The following is a 15,536-nucleotide window of genomic DNA, read 5'->3' on the forward strand; positions in this document are numbered from 1 at the left end:
TAATATTCAAAGTTAATGAAAATATGTTTTATGCTGATGCACTTTGAAAAGATTGCTGTACTTATTACCTTGTTTATTAAAATATTTAACTTAATTCAAATACTGACATAACTATGAATAAAAAGTATTTTATACTTAACGATTCAACTAAATTTTGAATATAGTCGGGAGAATCCAGATACCTTCTGCTAATAAAATGGATGATGATCTTTTCACATAAATTAATTTCAATGAACATTACAAAACAAAATTAAACATTTTACCTTTGTCAGTACTGTCAATACTGTCAATAGTTGCATAATTGAACATGATAGCTGCAGTTAATCTTGTCCAAAAAGTGTCTAAACGATTATTATAAGATACTGCACGAAACAGAATTAAATAATTAGATTCAATTTCTGTTGAGACACTATTTTAACTTTATTACAAATAGATTATTAGATATTAGACCTCAGCCAAAAGGTAATTTAACTAGGTACTGATAAATTAAAGAAAAAGAAAATATATATATATATACTGGGGACACCCTGTATATATAATTTTTATTTTTAATATTTTATTATATTTTTATTTAAATATTTATTAGTTTATAACTTAATAAGTTTAACTTAGATTAATTAAGAAACTGACAATTAGTTGAAAAGTAATCAATNTTAACTAAGATTAATTAAGAAACTGACAATTAGTTGAAAAGTAATCAATAATTCGAAGCATGATAGGTATTAGGTATTCAACCGTGTATTCGACATTTTGTCGTGTCCTATAAATGTCTTGATTTCCTTTCAATATATGTGTAATTTACCCGTTCTTGTTCGTTTTCTTTTTTGTCTTACTTTTCTAAAACTATAAGTTATAAAACTCTTCAATGTTAGATATAAAATTAAAATTATTATTTCTTAATTCATATTCATGGTTTATCAAAATATTCCAAATTTCGTCGTGTCGTATAAATGACCGATTTCTATTACGTCATCTTTTATCTGTATGTTGAATTATAATTTATAACCTCTCTTATTGTCATTATTTTAAATCTGATTTCGTTCTACTGTACGCTTTTTAAAAACCGCAATATGTGTATTTTAAAACAATAAGAACACTACTTACTGTGACAATTATTTTTTTGTGGTCTGTAGCACTAGTTATTAGTGCAAAATATTACTTCCTGCATAAAACACATTCTATAACCTATAAACTTCATTATGAACTTTTCTCGAATAAATTACTCGAATGTGGGTGCTAAAACCACTGACCAGTGGAAAATTGCCAACAAAAAGATAAACAACAAAATCAAAGGTACCATATTTGAGAAATGGGTGCAATATTGGAAACAAATCGCCAAGGACTATTCCGAGGTTACAGTGTCACTAAGGCACGAGATGAAGGAAAAACCTCTCAAATCAGTATTTTACATAAGCGGACTTGGGTTATTGGGATGCTTGGCAACACATAATCCAAACTTACAAAGTTTTCGAGCCAGATACATACAATGTGCCAACGACCTTGCATTAGTCAATTCAAGTTTAGCAAACCCCGATTCAGTAGAACATTTGAAGTACATCGATAGGTGTTTCAATGCTAATTTAATACGTTACACGAATTTAGGAATTGCTTCTATAATATGGGTGGATAATTTCAGCAGTGAATGCAATACATATGAAAGTAACTGTTCATATCTAAAGGTGCCATATAGAAAATTTACCGACCACATTTTAGATGTAGGATTTTTAAATGTGTGGTGGGTTATATCACGAAAAATGTTGGACTATGATATTAATTACTAGAATACTTTAATGAAGCCCGATTTATATATTTATTGTTATCAATGTAAATAAAAAAACTTACCTTAAACTCATCTTCTGTATATTTTTCTGTGCTTTTGACAATACTTTTAGGAACAGGACTCATGTCTCTGGCTCCAGAATCCCATTCCCAACGATCCAATTTACCTGGAATAAAAACTTGTAGGTATGTATAAACTGGAGTAATATTTAGGGTGTTAATTACATAAATCAACAAACTTTAAGAGGTGAGTCTTTGAATGATTTTAAGACAAAAACATTATATCAATGTGGGTCCACAAACCAACTGAGATACAGGGTGTATTGACAAAAAAATACGCTTTATAAAATATTCCTTTATATTTCATTCACCATGGTAGTGTAGTCAGTTGAGCAGGCGGTGGCAAGCATTTCTCGGCCAGACTTGCTATTCTGGTCCGGGATCGATCCCTGACATCGGCACTAGCAATGTCGATGAATAATGGGTGTTTGTTCACGTTTTTTCACGTGTAGCCCCCTTCTGCACAGCCTTTGGCTTTGGGCATTGTCTCATTTCTGTGGTGTGTTTTATGTTTATTTTTATATTTATGTTTATGTTTACATGACAAACAAACCATTTTAATTTTATTGCCAAGTTACCAAACACTCTACAAAATGTAAAATGACTCAATGAATTTTTTTGTTAGAAATACCATTTTAAATACAAACTAATAACAAATTCGAAAATATCAGTCGCTTAGAAATTTTGCATTAGAGGTACTTACAAGGGGTGTGGGCCAAAAAAATTGAGCCAATTATCTCAGTTAGAAAAAAATCCTATGAACTCTCTGTGAAACAAGTATTTCTAGAGTTATGTGATGTTTAATGATATTGGTAGCATTAACGTAAATTAAAACAATTAGGTAATAAATCGAAAATAGTTTGTTTTCCAAATAAAATGAAGAACATATTTTTCCTTGGAAGCATCAGGAGTTAGAAGAATCAACAGAATTTTCATTATATTCAGTGGTGAATTTCTGAGGTTTTTAGTGAAAGTAAATCTTGGTATCTACTCCACTGGGACACATATTTATATCCAAATACATTGGACTTTTCATCATTCTACATCAAAAGTCTTCAAAGACAATTTAGAAGGGGAATTTTTTCTTAACTTCAGTATCCTGTATCTTAAAAGCTATTGATTTAAGGACTCATATTTATATAACATTTTTGATTTAAAATAACTTAAAGAATCACCCCTTACAGTTTGTAAATGTACTTAATTAACACCCTATATAATTATGACAGTAAAATTACTTTATAATCTCATAATTACCCTAGTGACATTTACATTACCTATATAAAAGGTTTCAACGGATTGTTGAAGATATTAATAAAGTTTCCGAGAAAGTTATAATTTAATTTTCAGTGATCTTATGGTGATAATAATCAGATGAATGTATTGTTACTCTAGTATTTTAAATGTTATAAAGGTATGTTTTGCTATTTGTCATATTGTAGTAGGTGTGAGGTAATATAATTAAATTAGTAATAATTTATTGAAATGTAGTGAAACTTATTAAAGATGAAAATACAGAAAAGAAAATTATAACATCGTACGTATTATACAGGATATCAGGAAACGAATGGGCCATACCTCAAGGGTAGTTTTCTTAGATTAAAATAAACTTGTTCTATAAAATATTATATATTTTCTTCTGCCGTATTCTTTTTGTTGGTAAAAATGTTAAAAAACGCAAGTTTTATAAAACCACACTATGTAAAAATGATCAACTTATTGTATGTCGCTTAAAAGCATTTTTTCATAGAAAAATAATTCCAGTTTTTTACAGTTATCAGTTGTGGAGAGCCAAGTATTTCTGGACATTCTAATCTATTAAACACAGTAAACTTCTGTGAAGTTTGTACCATTGTTAAACTTTTTTGCAAGCTATACCACTTTACTTTTGTTCGAAAGTCAACACCAAATGAGATAGACCTCTAAATCATAAAAAATGTTTAAAATCTAGAAAAAAATTAAGTTTAATTTAAGTAGAATGTCTAAATATTGTTCACAACTCACAGATCTAGATCTGAAATTTTTTTCTGGGACAATGCATTTTAGTGACATGCAAGAGTTATACCTTTTTTAAAGAATATAAATAGACTTCATAAAAACACCATCATTTTCTGAAAATTTCTATCAAAAAAGAAAATCTTAAAATGACACCAAAAGACTATTTCTTGGTTTTTACATTTTTAACAACTTCTATGTGTTACATAAAAAATAAAATAATGTTCAACTTTGGTTACTCTAAGAATACTGCTTATACCAAGTTTAAGTAAAACATCTTAAACAGTGGTCGAGTTATAACAAAATAACCTAACTTAATCTAAATTTGTTTATTTGAATTTTTTATTTTCACCGTTGAATTATAGTCCATTCGTTTTCGGAATCCCTGTAAATGAAATATTGTGAACATCAAAATATGATGGTCATTGGTCACATTTATATGAATAATATTTTAATCTATATTCTTACAATCCTTTCTTATGGGTTAGATAATGTACAAATTTGCTTCTTTTTCAATAAAACAAATTACAAAAGGAAAAAGAGTAAAATTATGGTTAAAGAACAGCAAGTTGTCTGAACAAAATATTAAATAACCTGACATTGTGGGAACCAACTACTCTATGGGCTAGATATTGTTCGCAAGCTTATTGCTTCCTGTTCCCGCAATATCATGAGCTAAGATTCTTGTCTATAAGATTACATATCTTTTGCATACTGATTTTTAGTATGGAATATTGTTTGACCTCATTTGATTGGGTGTTTGGGAAAATATTTTTGAATTTATTTGAATTAGCTTAATATTTAAAAAAAAAGTAATAAAAATAATATTTCTTCAAAATGTTAAAACAGACCGTATTATTTTAATTTAACCTCATGAAATACAATTTTATTTCATTACCTTGTTTAGCAATAGAAACAGTCATAGATAAGTGATAGTTGTACTATAAATTTTCTTTGTATAATAAAATATTTAAAGCTCGATTTAAACATCTAAATACTAGAACTGTTACATGTTTTAATTCAACAGTGAATGAATGCATATTTAACAGTAGATGAATGCATATTAGTTTCTATGATAAAAGTACCAGACATTTTATTAAATCAATATCATTTAATTGTTTACCTTGGCTGTTATCACTGATATTGTCCTTGTTCGAGCTTTTTAAAGCATCAATTTCAGGTCGTAATGCTAATCTTCTTTGTAAAAATTGCTCATAGGATATTCTGCCTTGAGAATCAGCACCAAGTTGTAACATCAACTCATCTAGAGAATCTTCCAGACTCAGTTCTCGGCAGATAGCAAGCAGATCTTGACTGTAAAATATCAATGTTACTAAAGACTGACTAAAAGCGATTAACTGATTACCTATCAATGTACCCATCTCCATTGCCATCACATGCTTGAAAAAGCCTCCTCACTCGTTCTTCATCACCTACAGAGCTAGCACTTTCACTTGCACAGTCCGTATCAGCCATAACCCAACTTTAAATAGCAATATTATCAATTTATATTTTATATAATGCCATTTAAATAACTATTTTTTTATTTCCGCGATAAATAATTTAGAGTCTAATTCATACACACTGACATCATTTAGTAAAACGAAATCTTTAGTTGATGTTTATATTTTTTGTAAACAAAACAGAACAATGTTAACAAACGTCAAAATGTCAAATTCATGTTAATGAGGTTATTTTAGTTTATTTATGACTACTGTGCCATCTACTGTCTGGAAACCATACCAACTTAAATATTTTCTACCTTTTTATTGGTTTGGTTCAATGATCGCATTCTATTGAATAAAAAATTTATATTTCTTGACTGCGACATGTATATTATTGCAAGCAACAATGAAAGACTGTCGAGATCGAGATTTCTGCTTTTGCCTCGTCCACTTTTTGAAATACCTGGGTATGTATGTACGTATTAACAAGCAGTAAGTATGTATGTACACACACATGAATATTATATAATCACTACAGCTTCATTATTTTTTTTAGAAGAAACTGCTCAAATTTGAAAGAAGAAACATTTCTTACATTCAATGTTTCTTCTAGAACGACTTTATAAAAATATAAAAATGATATGGTGACCTTACTAGAGGACATGTGTAAATTGCGTTGCCTATCAGACTGCGACGGCATACATTTAGTTAGAGTTTCGCTGTTACGAAAAGCTAATACCTAATATAAAGAGCATGATTCTCGAGAAAAATTGAATGGCTGAGAAAAATCCATATTTTCAATTAACTTGATTTAAACGGAACATATTATGTAGGTCCTATACCTATATTTCTCTATTTTTGATGGCTACGTAAAATTTCAATGAATAAACGCTAAAAATTATTATTTTGTTATTAAACATTCATACATAAATCGGCCATGGATAAATTTATGTAATGGTGAAAAAATGGATGGTATGCCAGATAGTATTTTAAGTGTTTACCTATAGGAAATTTTAATGTAGACATAATCGATAGATTTGCAAGAAAATTTATTGTATTATAACTGAAAAACCTAAATTTATAAAAAATATCGCGTGTCATTGGAATCTGTAAAAAAAACTTCAAAGAGTTTCTTTACAAACATTAATAAAATATTTTCTCAATCAAAAAACTTATAAGGCATTATAGAAAACCCTCAAAATTGAAAAACGGCATGCATTTTTTATCAAATCAAAATATCAAGATGTAGTTGAATCACCACCAGACGTGGTACTAAAAAAATAAAGATACAAATACTACCTCTATTTTTAAAATTGATGAGACATTTTTTACGAATCGAGCAGCACAAAACGGATCTTTTATTTTTTTTTTGTGAAGAAATAGACACATTTATTTAGTGTATATTAATAAATTAAAATTATTTCCTGTACTGAGTATTTCATATTATATTGATATCTTTACCCAACCAAAAAAATATGTTTATACCTATATGACAAAGAAAATCTCCTTGAATAAACTAAACGCTTGTTTTTTTAATTTCGACTTTTGCTAACAAAATCTAAAATACTTGCCCGATTTAAATTGAATATAGTATGTAGTACTTGTGGATAGATGTCACTTTTTGACATAGTATCTGAAGTAATTGCTTTTACAAAAATAGGGAAAATACCCCCACTAAATGTTAGAGTTGTCCTTACACATTCAATACTTAATGCATCATAAAGGCAGACTTTTTCCAAAGTTTGTCTCTCTTGTACATATTTTACATTTCTAATGATTTTTCCGTATTTAATCATTTTATTGCATATGCATACTAGTGTACCAAATCACGTTCCTCCTCCAAATTTTCGCCGATCCTCCCCCCCCCCCACTGAATTATATATCTGGTTTCCCCCAGCGTGATTGAACATTTTAGGTTTCCCAAATTCTCATTTTTTAACGTAACCTTTATGTTCGTTTTTGGGGCAATTATTATTAATTTCAAGTAATGTTTTTGTCGAAGAAAACAGTGTTAATAATTTAAATAACAAGCCCAAATTTGGAGATGGAGATATTATGTAGCCGATATTTTTGTAATTTGGCCTTTTATGTGTAGTAGACTGTAAAACCTGTAAATCTTTGGATTTTAGGTAGAAACAAAAATTTATTAAGCAAGTTATAAAAGCGAAAATACTTTTATAAATGATTATGCTTATTATTATTGCATCAGCGACGCTGAATCAGCACGTTGAAATGTCCAATGGTCAATATAAATTGACACAAATTAAATAACGTACTTTTCGTAAATGATTGATGTAAATTAGTAGCCGATACAAATATGAAATCACGTTTTAAAATTAAATGGAAAATCAAAATATTGCTAGTTTGAAGAGAATAACAATTTTTGATAAGGTTTGTGAATTATATTTTTATACCTTTTCAATTTTGAATATTAATTATTTTTAGCTTTGAGAAGACAAACCTAATTTTAACTTTGAGAAGACCTAAACAAATCAATGTTTCCAAATCAGATAACTTTTATTTTGAAGCATTTGATTTAATTTTTTGATTAAAAATGTGCATGACAATTTTCTGCAGAATTTTACGGAAAAATGTAGTATTTATATTTCTTTTACTTTTAATTTTATTATTGTTTATATTGTAGTTAAACTCGTAAGTATATCTAAGTATTAAATTATATTTAGAACCAGAATATACAGTGACAGAAATTCATATGGTAAAAAAATATTTATTATGTTATGTTAAACTTGATTAACGAATCGAAACCAGAGTTGCCAACCGTTATGAATTTCAGTGGGCGTCCACCATTTGAGCCAACTTTTCATAGATTGACATGACTTCTTGCAGGACGCCAAATGTCCTTAATTATACACACCTTTGGATATATTTTTAAATAAACAGTAATTTTCTTCAACCCGGCAATCGCATCCTGAAAAAATAGCCTGATTCGTAATCTTGCATAGATCACGTTTGAAATAATAAAGTATTTCGCATTATATGCATTATACTATATAACTAGAACCTTTTTGTATTCTTGTTTAGTTTATGTTAAGTACACTTTGATCTTTATCTTAGCTTTGTTCCTAGAGTAATCCAAAACAGTTTCCAACAGACAGACGCATTCCTATATAATGCCTTACAAAGGGTCTCAGAAATCATGTAGGAAATAATCTTGATGCAAAAAAATTTGTAATTTTTTTAACCATTAATAAAGTATACAGTAAGTATTTAATAACATATCGGGTAAATGGCCTCCATAGCTTTATTGGCACATACGCAATCTTTTGTCGAAATTTTCCATGACTGGTTTGCATAAATGTGGCTGAATTTAGTTAGCGCTCAATTTCCTCCTTCAAGGCGTGGATGGTCGTGGGTTTGTTGTCATAAACCTTAGGCTTCAAAAAACCCCAAAGAAAAAAGTCCTACGGCATTAAATCTCATGATCGGAACGGTTAATTCTGATTACTAAAACGGGAAATTACACGACCAGGAAATAGCTACCCGGATTGTATGGCATGTGGCACCATCTTGTTGAAACCACATGTTGTCTACATCCACATCTTGCAATTTCGGCACAAAAAGACTGGATTATCATGTCGCGATAACGAGCACCACTGATTGTTATTATTGTCTGACCAGGCGCATTTTCGAAGATGAATGGTCCAATGATACCGCCAGCTCAAAATCCGCACCAAACAAAAACACGTTGTGGATACATTTTTTTCTCAACAATCACTCGTTGATTTTACGAACCCCAAATGCGACAATTTTGTCGATTAACGAATCCATCAAGATGAAAATGTGTCTCATTGCTGTTGATGATTTTGTTCGAAAAATCAGCATCCGCGCCATTATTCCATGGCTAGAAATTGGCCTCAATGATTTGGGATCGAGGGGGATTATCCCTCTTTATCCTGCCTCATCTCGTGTAGGCCTGGACAGCCTTCGTAGGTGGGCCCCATCCGTCGTCTACCCCGACCGCAAATGCGGCCGGTGTAGGCGCTTTGTGGGACCTCCTTTTGTCCTGGCTGGGCCCCGCCGGCTAGGGCCCTTTCTTCTGGCGCTCTTCTTGCTTCGCCGGCTCGTCTGTGTAAACCCCGGGGGTGGTATCATATTTATGTGTGGTATGGTTGGGTAGGGCAGTGCGGCTATGCAGCCTGGGATGCGCTTTGCTAAGGTGGCCCTTAGGCTAGCGCAGGAGGGGAGGGGTAAGGAGGGTATGGGGGTGTGTATGTGTGTGTGTGTGTGTCGTTGTCTTCGTTTCTTGATCCTGGCTGTCTCTGAAACAGAAAAGGTTAGCGGGCAGGGGAGTATCAGCATCCACTTGTTCCATAATCCATTCAACAAATTATCTGAGTGGCAGCAGGCTCCAGTTCTTGAATCAATTGAACTTTATAATTTTTTCCAGTTTATTATTATTCCGTGGTAGATAAGATAAGAACAACGAAAAAATTGAATTTTCTTTGCATTCGTGTTTTTTTTACAAAAAATATAGTTTTGATCGTTTCATAAGAGAAAAATCTTGTTCTACATTTTTTGCACTTTTTCTGAATGATTAGCTGTTTTGCACTGAAACTAAGAAGTTAAAAGTTGGCAACCCTAAATGGGAATCCGTTGTAATATTTACGCATTAAAAAAAATAATAATAACACCGTTTTATCAGTTTAGTAGGGTGCCGAAGAAAAACGTTTAGGGGTTGTGGGAAGGGGGCTAATTCAAATTGGTGACAGTGGTTCTGTATATTTATTAAATTAATTTTTAGTCTTTCGTGGCAGTTGAACAATTTGTGGGTAGTTTTATACTTCATTTATCTATTTACCAAATTTTTAGTGCTGTTTTTTCTTAATTGGTCCATTTGTCAAACTCAAACTAGTATTTTTACGTAAAAATATTTAGAGAAACTAAAGGTATACGTCTAAAATAATTATTACGCAAGTGGAATAAACGAGGTAAAAGAAATATTAATCCTCCTTCTTCATATTTACTCCTCCACATTATCCACATTATGCAGTTGTTTATGTAAAATATAGGCACCAAAATTGATTTAAATCGGCGTATGCTTGCCAAACATAAATAGAAGCAAAATTACTGAAAATAGTGCGATATAAAAATGGTTAATATAAAAAATACGTTTTTTTCAGTATCTTCACAATCATATCTATTCACTATCTTTGTATCTATAATTTGGAATTTATTGTTGAAGTAGTTTTAATTTTTAATTTCGAAAACTCAAAAAGAACTAAAAGCTCGAGCCTGATAATACTACTTTAGTGAGCAATATTAAATAAATAAAATGATACAATAAAGAGTTAACTTTTATTAAATACTTTAAAGTAAATAATACAAAAAATAAAACAATTTGTTTGATATTTTATACAAATATGAGAATTAAAACTAATGCAAAATTACAGCTTATGGTAACAAATTACAAACTACCTAAGAATGATTATTTCAATCACCCTTATTTTTCTTCTTAGGAGATTCATCGTCTGTACTGTCACTGGATGATTTCCTCTTGCTACTCCTTTTTTCTTTGCTGTCTTCGTCTTTCTCATCACTGTGCTTCCTCTCTTCCTTCCTTTTCTTCCCTTCCTTCCCATTTTCCTCCTCTCCCACCATTTCAATGTCACTGTCAGATTTCTTTCCCGTCCCCAATTTCTCCTCATATAGAGAAACATTCTTTTTAATTTTACTTGCGTCAGGACTGTATGCCCAAAGAATGATTTCCATATGTTCTTTTGTTGGTAAGTCGTCTTTCCATAATTCAGGTTTGTTTTCTTCCAGCTGTTTCAGTAACTTTTTTAGTTCAGTGTTTCTTACAATATCCCAAGTGGGTTCATCCTCCCCGCTTGCTACGGTCCTTAAATTTTTGTAATCAGCATTTGCTTTTTTGTATGCCTCCAGGAAACTGTCCACTTTTTTATCTTCTATGTCGAATCGCTCTTTTAAAGGGAGCAACGCTTCTATCGAGATTAGTGGTAAGTAGGCGCGGTTTTCTTTTGACAAATTGTTTAACTCGAAATTTCTCAACCATTCCTCAAAAACGGCCATAGCATCGTTTATATTCTGCAGCTTGTCTTTGTCCTTTGTCACTGCAACAAAAATAATTCTTGTAATATTTATTTCAATATGAAGGAACATTTTTTTTTTTGTTCTAATTTAGTAGTATCTTCTTTTATAAAAATATTTATGATTTGATGATTTAAGATACAGAATGTCAAAATTTTCAAAAAATAGGTGTAAGAGATTTTAATATCTTATTTCTGAACAAATAAAGATATTGAAATTTTGTGCATACCTATATGAATAATAATTACATTCAAAATGGAAAAAAATATAAGGTAATTATGAAAATTCCAAATAATCATTGGCATAGGAAATTTATATTTCCTGAGGTTAACCCCTTAAAAAATTTTAAATTGCCATATCCATGACATTTTATTAGCTTCTGACTTTGTATTTAAGATTAATTTTGTAACAAAAATCTATATATTTTCTTGAAACGACTAGTTATTTTCGATTTATGCAACTATGGCAAAAGCTTATTTTAAAATGAAAATATAATAGATGCACGGATCATCCTAGCACCTCCACCATTGGTTTATAGATTTGTATATCAAAAAAGTTAGCCCACAATTAATTAAATTGTTAATCCAAGCTTATCTGTATCTCAAAAACAAGCATAAATGACCTATGTTTACATGATTTTGAAGTGTTCTGTCACCAGGTAAAGGTTGGCGTGTGCAGTTCAGGACATCCTGTATAAATATAGCAACCAACTATTCTTTTAAAAGTAGCTAAATCGGTTCTAAGAAGTTCATTGTTATAGTTGCATCACTTTATATTTACCAACATTACCAGGTTAAAAGGTTAAAACTCAGTTATTACGAATTTATACTAAATAATATACATTTTAAAAATATTTGACTGTCGGTTTGGTATTCAAAAATAATTAAATGAAACAATTTTGTAAAATAATGTTTTATGTACTACGTTGAATAAACAAATTTGACAAAAGGCGGGAAAATATTTAGAAACATCTTGACTGCTCTGGTATTTATATGAATACAAAATTATTGTTGAATAATTTCAAAATGATAAACAAATTTCATGGTTATTAGTTTCTTAAGCCGCCTAATCTCCGCCACTGCCTATGTCAACATGAATATGTTGATGTTGATAGTGAAACGGTTACATTTAACCTTGGATTTTAGCGGCCGATTTCAATAACTATGGAAGTAAGCAACATCTCATTAAATCCTGATTTACAATTTTGTTTTGATAATACAGCCTCGTCGGTTTGAGTGCCAAAACAAAATTAAATATCCATACCGGTATTTTTAAATTAAAATTAAAAATAGAATCACGTACGGACGGAATTTCTAATGCATGAGTATGTGCTACTTACGTGTTAGGGTCCGTTTGGCTCTGCCGATCAGCCCTTTGATAGCTAACTTCTGGTAGTCGGGGTCCCTCCCTTCTAAATTTTTAATAGTTTCCAAAGCCTTCTCCTTGTCTTTGAATCCTAGACCGGGAACGGTATCAGCTTTTGGTTCAGACATCGCTACCTGAAAAATCAATGTAACAAAACGTATTATTATAAATATAACCACACTGCGAATAGTTACTAACTTGTAATTTCCCTGCGGAGTTAGATAGGTAGGTATATAAAAGCGAAGTTATAACTTGGAACAGCAACAGCTAACTGAGGCGGTTTCCTGGTCGATTAAACGCAGAATTTAGAAATTCGGTGTTTGTATTCGCGTAGTCCTGCGCCTGTTAAGGACGAGTGGCACATAGAAACAACTAATTTTGTTAGAGAGAAGGGAAGGTCAAACGGTAACCGCTCTTGCGAGCGTGTGGTTGCAAGATGACAAAACATCTAAACTGGGTAATTACGTCATGTCAGGCAATAATATACTTTCTTGACATTGCTATTGTGATGAATAATTATTAATTATAAATATTGTCCACTGGACGTTTCAGTAGAATATTTAAAACGTTCGAATAGAAGTAAAATTGGTTTTGAGTTTGTGTTTCGCGGAGCATTTGAATGATGTCAGGTTTGACACTATTTGCCTAGTTTCAGCCAATCCAGTTCGTTCTGGTGTAATCTGTGTAGTGGAAAATTATAAGTACCTAATTTAAGAATGTGAGATGGCAACACTGCAATGTTTTTATTCGATAGGAGTTAAAAATAAATTCAAAACGATGATAAACGCAGTTCAAAGTGGAAAATATTTTTCCTTCCCATAACTCAATTTTTATAACATTTGTGATAACATTTGCCTAAATTACTTTATATTCAATATATTTAATAAAATTTGTTTGGTACTTTCCTGTAAGTATACACTTTTTATATTTCCTCACATTTTTATGCCATTCTGAAAAATTAATTATTGGTTAAAATATAATTTCCACTCATTTCCTTTTACTGGCTAGAAAATATAATAATTGGTAACTGAAATTTTCCCTTTTCTTAGCTTTAGGATACCTGTTTACAATTATTGAATGTTGAATACACATAGTAATTTGAATAGGTGTCATAATTTGTATTTTTCTCATTTATAAATCGATCTTTTCCACTAAATTCTTCACCACTTGTATAATATTTATTTATGAAGATAAAACTGAATAAAAAATATTGCATAAGCTTATTCGATTAAAAATTTATTTATTTTTAAGTATAATTTCTGTCGAATACCTACTATTTATTTTACTAATACAGTTTTTATTTCTTTTAATTTGGCTCGTAAAATTTGTTATACACAACAATCTGACAATCAGTTCATAGGTATTTGCTAATCATTTAAATACCTATGGTTTAGGCAGATTTAGGGGCTTACCTAATTGTTAATTTGTGTGATAAGTGCGTGATAAGATGATATTAATAAAAAGGCGTATAACAATAATCAAAACTATTTAATATTCTTATTTTTTTAATCTGTGTTTATATTATGAAGTGCTAAGTATAAATATATTATAACAAGCACCATATGAATAATTAATTTACGAAACTAACAAAAATTAATTAGACATTTGTTCTTGTATCAGCTATTTAAAATGTTTTTTTTGCAATCAAACTTAGCTTGTAATTATCAGAAAAAGTATCGAGGGCGCTACTGGAATAATTCTATATTTGGGTCACACTTCGAGCCTCGCCTCGCAAATGGTCTGAATGACAGACAAAGATGAAGCATATTTGTGTGAAATAGGAAATGATAAAAATGCTGAAACGCATACCTCTTGTAAATTTCCAGTTTTGTTTTTGCAATTATCTTCAAGATTACATAACTTGACGATTTTGAATTTCATTTAATTTGGTATAACCTAATTGTGATTAAATAACTTATTTATGTTATCCACCTCAGCAAATTCAAATGAAAACATCAATTCAGTAACCTATTAAATTCTAGATTTACAATTTAAATGACCTTTACCCCTTATATTTTAATTATTAATTTGCAGACCAAACAGGAAGTACAATGTAAAGGTAACATGATAAATCAAATTAAATGATTTGAATTTCAAAGCGAGCTATCGTTTTAAAATGTATTGTAGGTACCAAATTAATAATGATACACCTTTAACGCAGAGACGTATTTTGCAAGGCGCAGGAAATTTTGTGAATTAAATCTTCTGTAAGCTCCAATTATTAGAAAAATAAATATAGGCACTTCGGACCGGAAGGAGTTGGGCTGATGTACCGAACTGAACTGTGGATGGTAAAAAGTATATTAGCTAAAAATAAAACAATGTCATTGTAGTGATGACGTTCCGGGTTTTATAATGTCTATGTAAGTGTTATGGTCGAGAGTCGAGAGCCACTAGCATAAGAGGTGTTTTCTAAGTTCGTGTCATGTCTTCAAGAGGTTGATCTTTGAATCATTTTGGCTAAATGCCAATATCACACTAGGATGCGAAATGGAAAGCCACGGCAGCGCAACCAGCAGCGCAGCCAGTCAAGATATATTTATTTATTAAATTTAAATTTAATTAAACATATTTTTATTTAGTGCGCAGCTGGTTACGTTGTCGTGGATACTCAATTGGCATTCTAGTGTCATAGGTATTGATTAAAATAAAGAGTCCGAAGTGAGGTCTAAATCCACTGATTTTCAAGATATAGAGTGTTGAAGGTAAAATAAAAATAATTTAACCAAATAATGGAACTCCGGAATGATTCATTGAATTGAAAACGAGTCAGTTAGTGACGGAGTTTCTAGAGACACTCTCATTGAAGACGAAAATGAATATTTT

General features: G+C 30.7%; 3 protein-coding genes across 3 annotated transcripts; 1 reads left to right on the forward strand and 2 right to left on the reverse strand.

Annotated features, from left to right (window-relative positions):
• The first annotated feature begins 992 nt into the window (after positions 1-992).
• On the forward strand, positions 993-1,852 carry LOC108913266 (mitochondrial import inner membrane translocase subunit Tim29). The gene has a single exon (XM_018718795.1). The coding sequence runs from the start codon at positions 1,200-1,202 to the stop codon at positions 1,779-1,781; it is 582 nt and encodes a 193-aa protein (XP_018574311.1). The 5' UTR covers positions 993-1,199; the 3' UTR covers positions 1,782-1,852.
• Positions 1,755-5,453, reverse strand: LOC108913275 (ninein-like protein). Its single transcript, XM_018718807.1, has 3 exons — positions 5,198-5,453; positions 4,955-5,145; positions 1,755-1,946 (listed from the first exon to the last, which is right to left on the reverse strand). The coding sequence occupies exons 1-3, from the start codon at positions 5,305-5,307 to the stop codon at positions 1,771-1,773; spliced, it is 477 nt and encodes a 158-aa protein (XP_018574323.1). The 5' UTR covers positions 5,308-5,453; the 3' UTR covers positions 1,755-1,770.
• A 5,248-nt stretch (positions 5,454-10,701) lies between these two features.
• On the reverse strand, positions 10,702-13,056 carry LOC108913501. Its single transcript, XM_018719056.1, has 3 exons — positions 12,909-13,056; positions 12,685-12,844; positions 10,702-11,368 (listed from the first exon to the last, which is right to left on the reverse strand). Exons 2-3 carry the CDS (start codon positions 12,836-12,838, stop codon positions 10,728-10,730), a joined length of 795 nt encoding a protein of 264 aa, XP_018574572.1. The 5' UTR covers positions 12,839-12,844; positions 12,909-13,056; the 3' UTR covers positions 10,702-10,727.
• Positions 13,057-15,536: the final 2,480 nt, after the last annotated feature.

The sequence above is a fragment of the Anoplophora glabripennis genome, unplaced genomic scaffold (genome assembly GCF_000390285.2).
Source record: "Anoplophora glabripennis isolate ALB-LARVAE unplaced genomic scaffold, Agla_2.0 scaffold37, whole genome shotgun sequence".
NCBI classification, from domain to species: Eukaryota; Metazoa; Arthropoda; class Insecta; order Coleoptera; family Cerambycidae; genus Anoplophora; species Anoplophora glabripennis.

Excerpts from the sequence above, each read along its gene's own strand:
- LOC108913501 (XM_018719056.1), bottom strand. The coding sequence starts at position 12,838 with ATGTCTGAACCAAAAGCTGATACCGTTCCCGGTCTAGGATTCAAAGAC. Across the intron at positions 11,369-12,684 it reads AGCCAAACGGACCCTAACAC|TGACAAAGGACAAAGACAAG; the intron begins GTAAGTAGCACA and ends TTTTTGTTGCAG.
- LOC108913275 (XM_018718807.1), bottom strand. The coding sequence starts at position 5,307 with ATGGCTGATACGGACTGTGCAAGTGAAAGTGCTAGCTCTGTAGGTGAT. Across the intron at positions 5,146-5,197 it reads GGAGATGGGTACATTGATAG|TCAAGATCTGCTTGCTATCT; the intron begins GTAATCAGTTAA and ends GATATTTTACAG. Across the intron at positions 1,947-4,954 it reads TATCAGTGATAACAGCCAAG|GTAAATTGGATCGTTGGGAA; the intron begins GTAAACAATTAA and ends TTTTTATTCCAG.
- LOC108913266 (XM_018718795.1), top strand. The coding sequence starts at position 1,200 with ATGAACTTTTCTCGAATAAATTACTCGAATGTGGGTGCTAAAACCACT.